This window comes from Chelmon rostratus, chromosome 4, assembly GCF_017976325.1.
Source record: "Chelmon rostratus isolate fCheRos1 chromosome 4, fCheRos1.pri, whole genome shotgun sequence".
Lineage (NCBI taxonomy): Eukaryota > Metazoa > Chordata > Actinopteri > Chaetodontiformes > Chaetodontidae > Chelmon > Chelmon rostratus.
In genome coordinates, this window is record NC_055661.1 from 21,832,181 (window position 1) to 21,850,798 (window position 18,618).

At 42.7% G+C, this 18,618-nt stretch overlaps 1 protein-coding gene across 1 annotated transcript; it reads right to left on the reverse strand.

Annotated features, from left to right (window-relative positions):
* Positions 1-13,497: 13,497 nt before the first annotated feature.
* On the reverse strand, positions 13,498-14,700 carry rxfp3.2b (relaxin family peptide receptor 3.2b). The gene has a single exon (XM_041936018.1). The coding sequence runs from the start codon at positions 14,698-14,700 to the stop codon at positions 13,498-13,500; it is 1,203 nt and encodes a 400-aa protein (XP_041791952.1).
* Positions 14,701-18,618: the final 3,918 nt, after the last annotated feature.

The following is an 18,618-nucleotide window of genomic DNA, read 5'->3' on the forward strand; positions in this document are numbered from 1 at the left end:
AGCTGTATTGTATTTATGTGGGAGCTGAGTGTGGGTTCACAGGATGCACAGTCCCAAACGTTATTAAAGCCAGAGGGTTCAATTTTCACCCAGCCAGGCAGGCCACACCATCTGTGACAGGCTAAAAAGCTCTCTAGAAGACACAGAACACTAGATATCCATGAATAGCAAATAACAAGGCTGCTAGAAGGCTACATGCATAGAAATTTAAATTTTCTCATGCCGGCACTCTGGGAAATGACACCACTAGACACCCAGACTGACATGCTCCCTCTTTTCTGAGCAGATAATAGAACTTATTAATGGCAGGACAAATTACAGAGGAGATATTGTTGTTGGCCATCATATCTCTATCCCCTTCACTCCTTTCTTTAATGACTCAATTATTCACAACAACCCCTTCGCATTTAGAGTAAATACTCATTCTTGAAGTGCGGGAAATAAAGGGTTGTGAGTAAACTGTAACGAGGAGGTGACTCACTGGAAATGTGCAGCGCTGTTGACGCATGATAATGTTTCTGAATCCTGGACACGGTGACAGCCATTGATTAAGTGTCCGGCTAACAGGGTGTCGGTCAAACATGGCAACACTCTGACGCTGTCACTTCAAGCAGGCTTTAATCGACACCCTCTCTCTGAGTCGCAGTTAGAGTTCATTGCAGAGGCACCAGCTTGTACAAAGATGCTCTGTTACAGCAAGATTACGCTTTTCATGCTGTGCCAGTGGTATGAAGCGAGATACACTTCCTGTCTCCGAAATGGGCGCAGTTGCCTCTCCCTCCCATCCCTGCGGGGCATTTTTAACACTAATGCATTCCTGATGGACTATTGCTTGTCATTGTCAAAACAATACAACCTTAGATATAGCACAAATTTAAATAAGTTTGCACCTTATTTTGCTGCTTTTTCTTTGTTCCAGATCTCCAGTGGCCTGCTGCACCAGCACTATGTAAGCTCTCTCTTATTTTAGGGTGCAACCTTAGACTAAACAACAGAAAAAAAGAAAGAAAAAAACCCCACCTAACCAAAAATCCCATACACTTCAAGATGAGGGAACCTATATGCGTGTTTTAGGACTCAGTCCTGCAGCATTCTGTTACTTACAACTTTTACAAAAGGAGCCTTAGAGAGTGTCAAGCTCAGATGAGGCTGCTTGTTATTCTGGTGTACTTGTTCGATTCCGTACTACAGGTTCAATGCTTGTCATACAAAGAAATATGCCGTGCAAGAAAACTGTTCAGTGGATGGTATAAGACTGAAAAGACCTCCATGTCACTTTGTACACACACGTAGAGCCACCAGCTGAACACACTCACCACCTCAGATCAATACACAACCAATTTCACTTCAAGTGACAGTTAGCGAGGAGTAAAAATTCTTATTTCGCTGAAATGTCACAACTTTCCTTTCACTATTCCAGCTTTGAAGGGTTATTCCCTCTGGAGTTGTAATCCTTAGTTTTTTCGTTATCAATTATCTTGTGTTTCAGAGGCGGAGAGAAGGCGAGGCAGCAGCTTGCAGCTGAAATGCCACTGGCACTCTTTTGACAATAATGTAGTCTACAAGCTATGAGGCAAAGACAAACAAAAGTCAGTCTACTAAGCTGAATATAATGAAAAGGCAGACAAATAAAAGAAGTAGAGGTAAACAATTCCAGAAATCTGCTTTTCATTTTGCTGAAGGGAAAATTCAGATCATCTCTCACATAATTTCATATCGCTGTCTTTTCAGCTTCAGATGTTTCCGACCAGCAACATGCGTTTCAAATTTTGAAAGCAGGCCAGCGCGATAGACTGGATAACTGAATCTCGTCATTAGTAACCTTATGAACATAAAATAAAATTGCTTTCTCGTTGTTCAAAGCTTTATTGTGTCTCAATCTTAATAATTTTCCTGATCAGTCATGCGGCCCAGCTCTCTCGCAGCCTCCCTTTTTCTCCTGTTGTGCTTCTTTCTTTCATGCAACTTCATATGCTGCTTTAATCTTATGAAATCTCATTTGCATGGAAAATTAATTTCCCACATTTTCATATAGCCCCAGTCAGACGGGGGGGTTTCATAATGCTAGTAAGTTACGTCGCTCTCTCTTTTTGTTTTACAGAGCACGGACTGCCATCGTAACAAGAAAATTGTTCCTGAAGAACCGTGTTGACATTATGAATGTTTACGCTCTTAAACTTAGTGTGTAGTTTAATTCGCAGCGTGTTGCCAACTAGTGATTTAGCTTGGATGAGAGGCGCTGCTGGATTTGCAGAGTTGATTTCCAGAGTTGAATAGAATGCAAAACAGTTGCTCTCTAAACTTTCTTAGGCCTCTGTTGTATTAATCAGCATGCAAAACAGCTCAAACAATATTCTCTGGACAGATACAGTTAGCTATAGACAGGGATACACATGTCGATATAGATAGAGACTGCGGTATAAACTAGAGCTGAAATGGTCAGTCTATTAATCAAGAGACGATTAATCAGCAGCTATTTTGATAATCTGTCAATTAGTAATTTTTAAGATAAAATACCAAAAAATAACTGGTTCTCCAGTTTTAATGAATGAATATTGCTGGATTTCTTGGTCTTCTATGATATGAAACTATATCTTTACGTTTTTTTACTCGTGGTTAGATAAAACAACCAATATGAATATGTTAATTTGGATATTTTGCACATTTTCTGGCATTTTACTAAATGATTAATTGAGAAAATAATCAACAGATTAATCAATGGCAATGGAACACTGCAAACAGAATCAGCCCCTTATTAGAGTATGTGAAACCTCATTCTGCCAGCTGACAGCTTTTCAATAAAAGACCACCACCAATCTCAGTCCACATCAAAATCATTTTCCCTTTCGGGGCGACCTCCTTTCGTCCCTCCAGCGAGTGAGCTCAGGATCACCCCAGCTAACGGCGAGCCGTGCACTGCACAGCATGGTTGGCCGATCTTGTTCCTCTCGGTGACTGAAGAGAAAACAAAACACTCTGCAGGCGGCGTCTCAGCATTTCACTCTTAAGAGATAACAAACAAACTCACAACAAGGACAAACTGAGCTGGCTCGTGTGTGCCCACTGCAAACCACCAAGCTGCAGTCTGAGCATGGTTATTAATAAAACAGCATTACATACAGTTATATCACTTTGCCCCTTGTACTGATAGATAGATAGATAGATAGATAGATAGATAGATAGATAGATAGATTTTTATCTATCTATTTGTATCTGAGTCGCATGAGGATAGCTCAAATTTGATGCAGAGCAAGAAAATGCCTGACCTACATTGCAGGGCTCTCAGTCTCTGGAGGACTGACTTGTGAATCATTCTCTATTTGAGAAGCCCCGTGGAAAATCTCGCAGAGGGACCCATCCTCTTTTGAAAGGCTGAAAAACATGTATCAGAGCGCAGGTCACGAAACTCAATATTACCTGAATTGAATTACTGCAGCAACTCTCTTGTCTTTCAATTTTAAAGATCAGAGCTACATGAGTATGTCTCCCCTGGCAAAGTGGATGGTAAGTGGAAAAATGTTATTTTCGTAATTAATATTTACAATTCTGAGGTTCTCAGAAGGACTGAAAATAACCTTCAAAAGTTCAATGTTCGGCTTTCCTTTTACTGGTTTTCCAAGCATCTCAACAACGCCTTGCACAGCGTTGTGTGGGTCTGTATGGATGCGTGTATATGGTATTAAATTCAGAGCTCATCTTCATATGTACAGGTCTTCAAATAGATTAGAGCCCTGAGGAATACTTCAGTGTAGTTTTTACAATAGATTTTTTTTTCAGCTTTGCAGCATCAGCACTCATCTGCAAATGTGGCAAGAACAGTCAGATCACTGCATACGTCTGAGAGGTAGCAGTGACCCACGGTGCATGATGATGATGATAATGATGATGCTGCAAGATGATGATAATGATGATGATGGTGGTGGTGGTTATAATCATCATTAGCAGCAGCGGCAGCCACAATGCCTTCCATTTTCGTCATTTTGAGGACATGTGATGATATAACTACCATCTCACTTTCGCGAAAAAAATTATACTTCATTATACATATATTTCTTTTATATATAAGAGGCTGTTCCATCTTCCAAATAGCGAGAGAAGGAGCTCTGTGAAATACATTAGCATGCTAACATGTGCACAAGGACAATGCTAACATGCTAATGTTTCGCGTATATAATTGTCTTGTTCAGAGTGTTAGCATGCTAACATTTGCTTAACGCAGAGCACAGATGAGGCTGATGGGAATGTCATCAGTTTTGCAGGTATTTGGTTATAACATTAAGGTCTGTCAATATGATGAGAATTGGACAACATTTAACCTGATGGTGACGCTAGAGGAAAAATCGGGAGATTTCTATAGTTATCACATTTCATCCTGAGGAGGACCTGGTTGCCTGTATAGGAAGTTTCATGGCAATCCATCTAGCTGTGGAGATATTTCAGTCTGAAACAAAGCAGTGGACTGGCCATCCAACACCGACATCCTTGAAGCCAGCCTTAAGCTAACATGGCTATAAATATCTACATCTAATTATCTTTCCTCAGCATAATCACTTTCAACATCTGTTAATTGTTACGCACTGACACAAACAGGATGACGAACGACAAGGTGTCAAAAATTACATCCGTCTTTCATACCTGAAAGCCTCCATGCATATGAGGTTGATCTGTGCTGAATTCACCTGCCTTCTCAGCTTAGCCTGGTGTGTGTGATAATAATGGCCCCAGATATGGATGACAGGACCTGTCCCGTTCTGGCCTGGTATATCTGAAGCTTTCTTTGTCTTGACCCGGGCTTCATTACGTGGCAAGAGAGAACAGATAAAGCTTGAAACATTGGCTGGTATTTGGGCTAATCTATGTTCCTCAAGGCTGGGCGAGATCATCATCAGCAGGGAAAGGTCAGCAAGACCGCAGTGTTCATTCCCAGAGCTGCTGCAGGTAATGCTTGGAAATAAACAAGTGGGAAGTCAGCATCAATTAAAAAGCTTCAACCCATTTTATCTCTATGACAATGTTGGTCTGTCAGCTGTTCGGTCCACCACTTCTGTTCAGATGGAAGTATCTCAACAATTGATGGATGGATTGCCATGAAATGTCTTGCAGACATTCATAGTCCACAGAGGATGAATCCTACTATCCTCTAGCTCCACCAGCAGGTCGAATTTTCACTTATTCTGTGAAACCTCTCAACATCTGATGGAGGGATTTGCATAAAATATCGTACAGACATTCATGGTTGGCTGAAAATGACTTTGTGGCTGTAAGTGAAATATGTCGACAACTATTTCACCATGAAATTTTGTGCAGACATTCATGTCTCCCTCAGGATGAACTGTATTAACTCTGCAGATTCTTTAACTTTTCAGCCAGCGCCATATCAGGTCAACAAATACCGAATACCTGCAGCCTCAGGTTTACTGTTCACTCATTGGCCAAGGTTAGCATGCTCACAATAAACTAAGAAGACAGTTATGGTAAAGATTACACATGCTTAGTTAATTTAAACACAAGATACTTGTGCTCAAAAAGATGATTCATTCTCAGTGAAGAACCTTGGAGCTCTAATCTGCCTCTATACATGCCAAAGAGCAGTGATTCCTAACACGTCTCTGGGGGTCATCAGGTGGAAACCTCCCTTCAACAGTGTTTCGCCTACTTAGTCCCACTACACCTCCAGGAGGTTAGGCAGTGAACTCTGGCGTCCCAGAGTCACCCCCCCTAGTGCCAGTTCACACTGCTCCTACACAATCCAAACAGCACCGCCCGGTCAACTGACCCAGAGATGCTCCAGGTAGTGGCCAGTACCGATGCTACCATTTAACTATTGCTAATGCTAATGCTAACCGCTAAGAAGAATAGAAGAAGACAATACAGTTCCGATGCTACCATTTAGCTAATGTTACGTGCTAACCGCTACCTGCTAAGAGGAACAGAAGAAGACAATAAAGCTAGATTCACCTATACTGTTAATGTTAATTGCTAGCTACCAATACTAACTGCTAAGATACTATCATACTCTCACCACTTTAGCTATTGTTAGCTGCTACAATGCTACCACAGGCCTAGATGCCACATGAAACTGCCGATTGCCACACTACCATCATCTACACCTGACTCTCACCAACTGCACCAAAAAAGCGGGGTGGGAATACAAACCCTGGTTCGGGTAGGGGGTAGAAAATAAAGAGGTAGAGTCAAAAGATGAAAGTAGGGATTGGATACAGACCCTTGTTCGGGTAGGGGGTGGAAAATTTAGAGGGTGCTGAAGGTGGAGGCCTAAACCACAGACTAGATTTAACAGCCTCTTCTAACATTTCCTTCAAGAAGCAAACAAAACAGGAATACAACCAAAAAGATCAAAAAAACAAGCCAACTCTGTATCTTACAACGCAAACTCACCTGAACAGGCCGCATGGTCCCAAAGAGAGACTCTAGCTGGCCACACCCCCACCTTATCTAAACTTCCTCTTCCTGGTTCTCTTCCTATTGGCAGAGCGAGAAGATGGGACGGGGAAAGCAGAGCAGAGGAGAGGTGTCTTGTTCAGACTTTAACCTCTTCGCATGCATGTCCCCCCCCCCCCCCCCCCCCCCCCCACCTCCTGCCCTGCGCCATGCTCTTGGAATACTTTGTTTCTCCCAAACTATTCTCAGGTATCTCCATAGTGTCCTAAAGATGCCAGGTGCACTCTTACAGACACGGTAGGGGACTCCATTAGGCCCTGGGGCCGAAGAGGCCTTTGCACGCCTAACCACCTCCACAACTTCTCTCCACCTAGGTGGGCTCACATCCATCTCCTGCTCCACTTCCCCTAATGGTGGCATGTCAGGTGGAAGACCTATGTTCCTATTCTCCTTTGAATCTGAATACGTCAACTTCAAATACTGTTCAATCTCTGATTCCTTTGCCTTAAGTTGCCCTCCTTTTTCTTGATTAAACAAGCCTTTCACAAAATTAAAGGGGTTCCTAAAAAATGCTGACCTTGCACGTTCCTTCTTCTTTCTCTTCTCCCTAAGGTGTTCTGCCCTTCTGAGTACTGCTAACCTGCTTCTCAGTTCCTCCTGCAACACCTTAATTCCCTCCCTTTCTTCTTCTGTCGCCTTCTTCCACTGCTTTCTTAACTGCCTCCTTTCCTTTACTAACTTCTCTATTTCTCTTTGCCGCCTAGACTTGCCGACCTGCACCCTCTCGCCTTTCCTTTTGACAAGCACCCCAAATCTCTCTCGACCATAGGAGTAGATCACATCTCCAATTTTATCAATTTGTCATTATGAACGTGTTAGCATCTAGTTCAAAGTACTCCTGCGCCTATGCACAGCTGCACAGAGCCACAAGCATGGCTGCAGACTCTTAGTCTTGTGTTAATGTACATCACAACCATCACAACCATCCACTTTCCACTTTAGCTGAATACATATAAAGGCGTGCCACTGTTAAAAAATGTGCACCTTTTTGGCTGACACGAGCCTTCCTGGAGGGTACATATAACCTCTGACTTACCTGAGGAAATTTCTGATCTATTTTCAGGATGTTTACGGAACAACAGCATCAGGCAACCTCCCTTTCTAATCTGCAGGGATTTCAGGTTCACAGAAGAGTTGCTTGACATTGATTTGCTTCCTCTGGAGGACAATAAAAGAAATTCTTCAGAAATCTTCCCGTGGTGTCTGCAGTATGTGGACATCATGCATGGCGCAAAGCTGCAAAGACACTCGAGTGACTCAAAAGGGCAAAGACAAGTGAAGAGGGAAGAGAGGATTTTACCAAGCATGATCAATGAATGTACCATTAAATCTATCTGGACTTTGTGCTGCTGTCCTGACACAACATTGTGTTTCTGCTCTTCTCTTAACTTCTTAAAGTCAGCCTCAGAACAAGCTTTAGTCTCAGGCTCTTTGTGTGGGCAGCAGCAAAACGAGCAACCAAAGTTTGCCAAATGAAAATGGCATAACTGTCCTGTCTCACTTCGATCACAGCCAGACGGCGCTGAGTGAAGACCCCCCCAGGAGTGAAAATCTGGCAGAACATTAATCACGGAATGTAACAGGTGAGAAGCGAGCATCACAAGTGGAGTCATTAGCAAAGCAGGAAGCTGGGACGGGAGTGAGAGAGGGGGAGAGAGGCGGCCTCTGACTCTGCGTTAGTGCTCAGCACTCTCGAGGCTCTTAGTAGTAGAGAGATAACCACATTTTATTGCTTTGGGAAGGTAAATTGAATTAAATCATGGACTCTTGAAGATATAGGTGTGACTCTGCAACCGCATATGACCAGAAAAAAAAAAAATGGTGTCACATAGTTGACTGAAAATCTTCAACCTTTTCCGTTCAATGTGCAAAAAAAAAATGTCTTGGAAATGAAATCAGCTCCTGCAGAGAGTAAAGTGTTGCTCTGAATGATTAATGAGTCATGACCCGAGTAAACTGGTGAGTCTGTAAAAAAGAGGAAAGCGTGTTTTTATTTATCAGGAATTAGATTCTAATTTAAGAGAGCTGTTAGAGATAAATGGCCAAGCACAGGGGATTAAAATGCTTGATGGCTCTAACTTTAAATTAATGGATGTGGGAAGTTTATTGTAATAACTCAGAGACAGGGAGACCCAAGGAAACAGGATTCAAGTAACAAAGAGGAAAAAGGAGAGAAAACTGTGTTTTTGTGCATGCACTGACAAAATTTACAGCGGGTGTCGTCTCATTTGTTTTTCCCACCCACAACCTTCTCATGCTTTCCTTTATAATTGTTAATTAATGAGCATCCTGCATCTCCTGCAGATATGATCCCCCAGTGCTCAGATCTTTGACATAAAAGCCTATTTATTGTGTATTTTTATGCCATGTGTGTCCTCTATATATTTTTTTAATGCCTTTCCATCTTATGTAAAGCTCTTTGAATTGACTTGTTGTTATATTTGCCTTTCATGAGCTGCCCAGTTTGCTGCCATGCATGTATAGATAATGGATTTAGCCAGATGGGGTCTCTTTCACCTCAGGAGCCTTTGATGGAAACTACGTGGCATTAACACACTATGTGTCTCACCTGCTTCCCAATAATCCCATCTGTGGTTGAAAAACTCAAGTGTACCTCTGCCAGGTCTGAGCCAGCATACCGCTAATGAGGGACAATTAAATATGCTAGAGATGCAAGTGTTGTTAGGCTCGGCCTATGGGAAAGGTCAGCGCCAAGGGTGCTGTGCAACCTTCTACTACCACTTCCTGTCCCAGGGGAAACTTGGATGAGTATTGATCAAATGGCCTGGCATGAATGGTAGTAAAGTGCATGCTGATAAGTCTATTAGCTCGCTGTTTAAAGTCTATTGACTCCTGTTACAGCAGTGCTTTGGCATTCTGTATGACCCTTTCAGATTGAGTATGAACTCAGATGTGAGTGCATTCTGACAGAGACAGGTCTTGAAATTACAGCAAAAGCATAGTGTAATATAAAAGATAGACCTGACAGTAGTGAAAAAAAAAGAGAGACCGAGATCAAAGACTCTCTGCTGCCTCGGCTTCTCTGTGAGTCAGCCAATCCTCCATGTTCAGCCCTGCAGGCATCTTCCCCTTTTATTGTTAGAAGGAAGTCTTTGGTGCATTTCCTCTCAGGTGCTCGCTTTAAAATGCCTTTCACTTCAGTTGAAAGTTATTGTTTGGTTCCCTGACTGCTTATATGTATATCAGTCTAAATCTATTCTCTTGCTCGCTCCATCCTTATGCAGTACATGCCGCCAAGGCGTGTGAATGAAAGATTAATCCAAGGAAGTTTTATTCAGAGGTCAAACCGAGTGGCTGGGAGCAGGGGCTGCTGTGTGAAAATTATTTTTGTGCATGTGGTTACCCACATATAAAATGGAGGAATAGCAAAATATAGGTTGGATGTAATTTAAAGGAAAGCAAATATTGCATTATTTTTCTTGGGCTGCTGCCTCGGGAAGGGAGACCTATTAATGATGACCAGTTTTTCTCTACATGCCACTTGTTCATTATCGTTTTATGAGCTTTGCATGCTGAGTTTTCATTACAGCCATTTGGCTGTTGGCCAGAGGGCCTGCCGGTTATCATTGCCGCTAACTCTGAACCGTTTTCTGTGGATTGCTCAGTGGGATTTACATGGTGCACGTGTCAAAGCTACAAATCATGCTGGTGTGGGTAATTACAAAAGCAATCCTCCACAGCTAAGAGTTGAAACAATCAATGACGTTTATGAAGACCAGATCCTGGTTTGATACCACTGTTTTTTCGTGGATCAGCAATGATGTGAGGCATGCGGCTCGTGCATTTCTTGCAGACAGATGCAAGCATACAGATTTTAAAACGTGCTCATGCCAGAACGGAGAAACTGCTCTGACTCTGTCTCTGCTGGATGTACTCTTTAGACACTTAGCTCTTTGCATAAGCACGGTGCAACAGCTCTGTACAAAAGTTATCTTTTAATGATCAAAATTCTCAGTAAGCTCTGTTATTTCAGAATCCATGTTCGGCATAATGAATGCTCCTGAGGTTCAGAGTTAGACATGTCTCATTCAAGTCTACAGCTATTCTGACCGACTGAGTAAAGGTTACACAAGTCGCTGATTCTGTTATTTGCTGAAAATAATTCTGTCCCCAGCCGAGCCAGATTAACCCACTGGGGGACCTGGAGCAAAAATGAGATCACACACCTGTGGGGCATTGTGTTTGTACCAGGTTTCCCTCACACAAAGCAGACAACCCATGGTAGATTAATTACTGTATATTTTGTCTGGAGCCCCAGAAACCAGCCAGTACTCATCTCAAGGTTTGCTGTATGTCAGTTAGTTTATGGCAATTAGATTTCACATACATTTATTTATGAATACGCACCATGTAAGCACAATATAAACTTGAATCATGAAAGTTCTAATAAAGGTTTTGACACAGGGCACCATGAAGGACCCTTAATGCTATTTCATTCCACACTTTAATGGGTAATTTTCCCACACAAATGTGCAATTAATTAAATTTCCGCAAATCAATGAACAAACTCTGGAGCGCATGTGGGGCCCTGGTTGTCTGTGTCTGTGCAGCTGATTGCTTTTCCTAGTTAAGTAATCAAGCCGAAATTCCATAGCATCACTAATCGAGGAACTCTTATATCGAGACTGATATCAGCATTAGCTTCACATTGCACAAAAACATTTAAAAGGACATCACTAACCAAATAAATATCACTCCATAATATTATAGCATTTTGAGCGTGCTTCATTATATTTTCACTACATGTCAGAGGAGCTTTGATTAAAAGTGAAAATCAAATTTTCTTTTCACCCCAGCTCATCAGAGAGGATTAGGGAAAGCAATCTCCTCTATATGACAGCAGTTCTTGTTAACATGACTTTTGTCAGCACCCTTGTTCATGGATTATTAGTGCGGCGCAATGCTGATTTTAGCGCTGATTTTCTTAGTGGCTGACGAGGTGCTGGCAAGCATGAGAAAATTAAATCCCATTAATAAAACAACAGAGGAGTGAGTCTCTGTCTATCATGGAATGCCCCTCTGTCTGTATATCGGGTTGTTTTAAAACATTAGTCCAGCTTTATTTTTCAGACTCCTGGCTGCTCAGCTGCCTGATTCATCACCACATGCACGTGATCTAAATTCCAACTTGGCACAGTCATATCAAATGGTTCAACTTCAGGGCTTTTAATTTAATCTTCACTTTTATTTACGGTGCATCAATTAATATAACTTTCCACTGAAACATCAAAACAAACAAATGTCCTCTATAAAAGATCATGATGATGCTCTTAGTCATGATAGAACACAGAGAGACGACACATTCACAGAAGATCACATTAATAAGCCAGTTATGTGCTGCTTCTCCATGTCTAACTGTGTAATTTAACAGGTAGGGAGGCTGGTGATGGCATCAATGGACGGTCCATTGAGAAATGTTTATTTTTTTATGAATGGCCTGGTTTGAATATGCTGCAAAGATACACAAATCTGCAAATTTAATGTCAATTCTTAATTATTCAGTATGTTATTGAATCTGAGAAAGCGGCAGCCAGATATATGTTGCGTGTGTGTGTGTGTGTGTGTGTGTGTGGTCAGTGGGAGGAAGAGGGAGAAAAAACAGTGAGCGTACATTTTTCTACTTGTGTGCATACAATACATGTGCTCGCTGATTTGTTGAGTATAAATCCCCTTTGAATCACCTCAACTCTTCATCCTCCAGCTTTGTCAAGGAGAGCATTGATCTCACCACCTATACACTTGTAACACTGAACCCTCTGATGTATTGTGTCTTGTTATCTTACCTTGAAAAAGGATAGGACATTGAATTAAGTTATTGTAGCTTGTATTGATCTCTTTCTCTTTTCTTTTTCCACCGTTTTCAGACATTAACCCAGCAATTGTAATGCTATTCTTCACTCATAAATAAATTGCCATTGCTATTTTATCAATTTTCAACAAATATGTACTGCATTATTCGGCTTTTCAGCTAACTTGCTCTTTCCTTGTCTTTTACATACAGCAATACCACTACTCACTATTAGCCTACTTATTAAGTCATTAGTTAAGCTCTCATTTTTTCCTGTTTGCCGTTACTGTATGAAACAATGTACATAATTACACCATAGAAAAAGCACAAATAGGAACTGCCCAGTGCACTAGACAACCTCCACATGTTTTTTTTAAACATCTTGGTCATGATTTACTCTTGTTGTTTTCCGGGTAATGCCATCATCAATTCACAGTCAGATAGTGTTATCACTGAGAGCACTGTGAGTGTAAAGAATGGTTAATTGCACTCATGATGGAGATACTGTGGCAAATTAAGGTTTACTATTAGATTGAACTGAGATCGTCTCAGACGAGTGTCTGAGTGCTGCAACTGTATGAGTTCATTTATGGCTGACATCTATACACATTTATAATAAATTACCAGAAAGCAGGACTTGAACTGCCTGTCAGAAGCAGAGAGATAACATACTGTGTGGAGAGAGAGAAGGAGGGAGCGTCATCGTATAACAATTGTACAAGGACATGCACAAGACTGGGCTTATGTTGCCGGAGCAACAGTCCATTTGCCCTCCTTGGCTGAGCTGCCCCGCTGGAGGAGAAAAAAATAACAACGGTTGTATTTTTGCTATCGTAGCCGCATAAATACGAGTAGCCCATAATTGCTACAGTTAGTCAAATTAAATTTCCAAATCATCCAAACTTGTATTTCTTTTCGTGCAGGCGCGCCTCCGTGGGACACAAAAGCATATGTGCTTACTATGCTATTACATGAACCAATCATAGCTAGCTATCTGGCTAACATATAAGCGGCAGGGTTAGGGTTATTTCTTTCAGGTAAGAGCGACAGCCATCAAAATGTGTGCGCACGGCCAGCAGTTTGTGGCACAGCGAATCGTGGAACATGCAGTCCAGGGTATTCCAGCTCAGTCGTACTATAGGCAATTTTCATGGATTTACTTTCTGAGTTAGTCGTTTACTCAACTTCATTTCAACTCCTCTGTCACAGTAAGCAAGTCACCCAACTCAGACATCCATTTGGACCAGCACCAGAGCAGGCGGCGCCTCGGCCACTTTGGCCTTGCGACGCAGCAGATGGGTCAGGCTCCTGAAGGATGGTGTGGCGTGGAGGAGGAGCTCCTTGAGACCCGCCCGAAACTCCTGGCGAACCAGGCAGTAGAGCACAGGGTTGAGGCAGCTGTTGGTGTGTGCCAAACACACGGTCAGGGGGAAGGCGTAGGCCTGCGCATTGTAGAAGGCCTTGCTGAAGGGCACCAGGTCAAACTTTATGAGCACTCCCCATAGTGTCAGCGCCTGATTGGGAAGCCAGCACAGAAAAAAGGACAGAACCACAATGACAATGGATTTGGTCACTTTGGAGCGACGACTTTGACGGCCCTGCTCAACCTCTGGGCCCGCTGCACCTGTGATGCGTCGGCTGAGGATTAAGCGCAGTAGCAGCAGGTAGCAGACAGTGATTATGATTAGAGGAAGAAGGAAGCCAAGCAGGACTTTCTGCAGCTGGTACAGACCCAAAAGAAGCTGTGGATCCCAGCTCCCTGAGTCTGGAAAGCGCACCAGGCAAAGCTCCTCATCTGACACCTGGGCACTGGTGGAATAGATGGCATGAGGCAAAGTGGCCAGCAGAGAGACAGCCCAGATACCCAGGCTCGTCCACTTGGCCCTAGTGGCCGCCGCCCGCCGGCTGTGCATCTTCAGCGCAGAGGAGATTGAGTAATAACGTGCCACGCTCATCGCTGTAAGGAAGAACACACTGGCGTACATGTTCATGGTGGTGACAGAGCTGATGATTTTGCACATGACGCGGCCGAACGGCCAGCGGAAGTCCAGGGCCGTGTCCACTGCCCAGAAAGGTAAAGTCAAAACAAACTGGAGGTCTGTGATAGCCAGTCCCATCACAAAGCAGTTGATGGATGACTGCTTCTGCCTGTAGCGTGAGTGCAGCAGATACAGAGCCAGTGCGTTTCCTACCAGCCCGAGTGCACAGACTACAGAGTAGACACATGCTATCATCACGCGCACCACTAGACTCGAGCTGTCTCCTTGAAATTCCACGATGGATTCCTTGGTGAGTAGCTGCAGCCAGCAGTGCAGCGACAGGTTGCCGGTGGAACCTCCGCTACAGTTCCCAGCGTTGTCCTCCTGCACCAGTTGTTGCTCACATGGCTCTGGAGCCAGTGTTTGAACTCCAGTCTCATTCAGCTGCATGGCCGGGCTCTCTTGCTCACATATCACCTTGCACAGCAAAGTTGGACGGCTATGTGTTGCAAAAGAAAGAGAAAAAAGTTTGTGATGATGGCATGTTGAAGGTTCCTGCTGGATCTGTGTCACGTTATCTCCCACGGCGCTACAGCTGCAATCCTCTGCCACGATTATCCTCTTCTCCTCTGTTCAGGACTACTTGCAGCCCTGCGCGCCACGGCCGTTTATAGGTTCCACGCGAACGCGCAGGGCTCAGTCGCGCGGTCGACGCTCTTCTCCTCAGCAGCCAAAAGATTATTGGACCAGAGTGAATCCGTCAGCCACATCAAAGTCTCCCAGCACGTCCGTCAGAGGTGAAGCTTAGTGCATTTTGACACGACACCTTCTACATAATCATGTTTGGGCTGTGCCGCTTTGAAAAGGAGCTTTGGAGACGCAGAGACAACGGCGCGCGTAAAATATGCAGACCCGTGGAGGGAGCGCGTGTGATGTACATTAACGCACTGTCCCGTTTTTGATCTTCTCCCTCCACACATCTGATGGGGATGCGCAGGAGACGGAAAACAAAAACAGTGACGAGCATGTCGAATTTCAATCGGATTAAGATGTCTTGCGCAGCGTCGTGGCTACCTCGTATGTGCTTTTAACAAACCCCCTGTTCGCTGGTGCAACTTTTTCCAGGAAAAGAAAACGGGGTCAGGAGCGTCTCTGTTATTTTTAGATTAGAGATTAGAGATTTAGAGCCAAAAATGAATAAAGGAACACACTGAAAATAAAGATATTATTGCCATTGTTATTATGATTATGATTATTATTATTATTATTATTATTATTATTATTATTATTATTATTATTATTATTATTATTAATAATAAATTATTATTAATACGACTAATAATAACTATAATAATAATAATATTTTGTAAACAGGACATATGATCTGAAACATATGTCCAAATGTTTCCAGGGTTAGTTTTTTAACTGCTATACTTTTATATTTTAGCTTTTGATGTTTATCTACTGACAGCAAAATGAGCATTCTTTGCATCCCACATGAAATCTACCAGATTGTGAATATTGCAAATAAATAAATAAATAAATAAATAAAATAAAATAAAAAATGAGGAATGCATTTTCTCCAAATCATCAAGTTCGTACATGTTCAGACGAGTGAGTTTTGCAGACGCTCCCAGCAAAAATCAGCAGAGGTAACTCTATTCACAGTAAAATCATAGAGGGAGTTCATTTAACTGAATTCTTCGTAGAAAATCCCTCCAATGCCATCTAATTAAAAATTTTCTGTAGCTCAGAATCAATTAACTTTGCATCATGTTAGATGTGTGTTTTTGCACATACAAACTGTAGTAATATGCTTCCTCATCAGAGGATGTGCTGCAAAATCGCAGTTATGGAGTGAGTGTGCTGTGCCACGTGTTGTAGCTGCTGTCACAGAAGCCCAGGCAGATATCAGAATAAGACACAGTTTTTTTTAAAAAAGAGTTATCTTAAACTATTCCTACAAGAAGTTTTTCGCAATCACTTCCCTTGTCTCAGTAATCCCTCCGTGTAAATTTTTGAGCAAATTAAAAAGACATGACTGGATGAAAAAATTAATCTGTACTGTTTTTAATCCCCTGCAACCCAGTTCTTGTCATCTTAACACCTCTTAAACCCCCAAATGTGCAAGCACTGACAGCGTGCCTGGTTTAATGTTCTACATGTTCAGCTCTCTGATGTAGAATAAGTCTGCGCAGGCTGCTTACTGAGCACCTGATATTTTACAGGTTGCATACCAAACCGGTTTTCAATTACTCCAGGTTATTATGTATGGCCTACACCTCACATTAGCGCATCGATGGCAGAGGCGATACAGCCAACAGTAATTGCGCCGGCTGATGGAAAGTAGCCAGTTTAGCACATCGGGCCCATTTTTGATGTATTGTAACCCTAGTTCTGATAAAGGAACGGTGATACTGGGTCAGGAAGTTTAGTCGGGTGTGACTTAATGTCAATGGAGGAGAGAGTCATTACTGGAGTATCTGGGACTGTCTCTTGCCTCCGAGATCACAGATGCAATTAAAGTGAAATGCTGCTTTGCACAAAAGCACCTAAATTGTTGGGGACAGGAGTAGATTTCTGATTTTCCGCAATGCTTGTGAATGAGAAAGCTGCTGGACATAACAGCAGCGCAACTGAGAAGAATCTGTTTGCTTTCAGTGGGCGTTTACCATAATGCTCTCTATAGGCTTAAAGAAGACAAAGCCTGATGCCTGCGCTCCCTGCCAAGACATCAAAATTATATAAGGTTGGAAGACATGTGGGCTTCGGTTTTAGCAAAGATCTGGGTCTAGCAAGTCCCCCGTGGGAGGTGCTGTCTAGTAAACTGATCCGACCAACTCTCAAAATTCATCCATTAAGGAAGCAGGGAGCTCCAGCTTCAGGGAGTGCGCTTGACCAGAAACAACAAGTTATCACTGTGAACGCTGACGTACGCAGGGTCACTGATGCAGTCAGCGAATCAACTGAAGCGTTCTCCGGTCTGGACAGTCTGGTGGACTCAGGTGCGTTTCATTCAGGTGAAGCAGATGTAATATTAAGGATCTGTTGCTGTGGGATAGTGCTACAGCTAAAGAGAAGACAAAGACTGCAGGTCTTAGCTGTTGTGCCACTCTTCTGCTGTGAATGTGAGGTTAGGGAATGACAATGTAGCCCGCCCCAAGGTTGCTGGGGCTGTCATGATTGATGATGCAAAATTTGAATTCAGCGAGTGAGCAAACTGCTAAAAAGGCAGCATCTGTCTGACACAACTTTTTCGTTTCATTACTGATGACGCCGCAGCGACCCCTGTCTGAGTGACCCACGAGACAAGGATGTGTCTTTGGCCGTTCATTCGTCTTGCAGGACAGAATCATTCAAACACGGGAGAATGATCACATGAATATCTTTTGATGTCTGTTTGCCTGGAGTGCTGCCTGTCTCCCCAAATGAGTTGAAACAGCTCAATATCTTGTCCCAGTGGGACTCGAGATAATGCTAACTGAATACTGACATGTTTTTGATGGCACGTGGATCTCAAGTTGGAGCCAATGGCTACTGTTCACAGGGCTGGCCTCAGGCTCACAGTCAGGATCACCTTGAGAATGATTAGTATCCCAGGGTGGAAAAGGAACAATTGCAGATTGATGTCTGTTAGACTAATATTTGGTGTAAGCCTCACTCTGGGGATACAGTTCTGCTGTCAAATATTCATACAATCAGACACAACAACAAGTGTTTTCAGGGCTATTTAAATGGATGTTTTTTTTGTCTGTGCCACAAGTAAACGCTGCTGTTTCTTCAAGGATAAGATACCTTTTAATGTTTCATTTTGCTTCATAATTTAAGAGAAACACACAAGAATCAATTCTCAGATGTGTGAGCCTTGTCTCTGAGCTCCTTGTTATGTCTCTGCTGCTCTCTGCAGCGATCGCACTGATATTTGTGCTTTTAGCCTTTGTCAACGCTCAGGTAAATAGTGTGTGACACAATCATTAATGGAGGTTCAAGTTTTAGTGCCAAGTCGAGCCACCAGCTCTGGTGACACAGTGCCCGGTTAACAAAACCTTCATTTGTTTGCGCTGTGCGTGTTTGTGTGTAGGATGTGCGTTGAGTCACCATCCAAATACGCCTTTATCACGCTGCATCTGAGCTGACTGGACTGAAGTGTAGTCTGTTTTGTTCCTAATGATTCATTTCCCCCCTGGAAAGCTAAAATCTTCTATCTGGGTGCTCTACTTAAAAGATAATCTCGAAATGGGCAATAATTATCTAAAAAAACACATGGAAAATGGTGTCTGGGACATTACGATAAGTTAATATGTGCTTTGCTTAATTGAGGGACTGGAATATTACATCTATGGCAAGAAGTAAAACAAAAGAAATTAA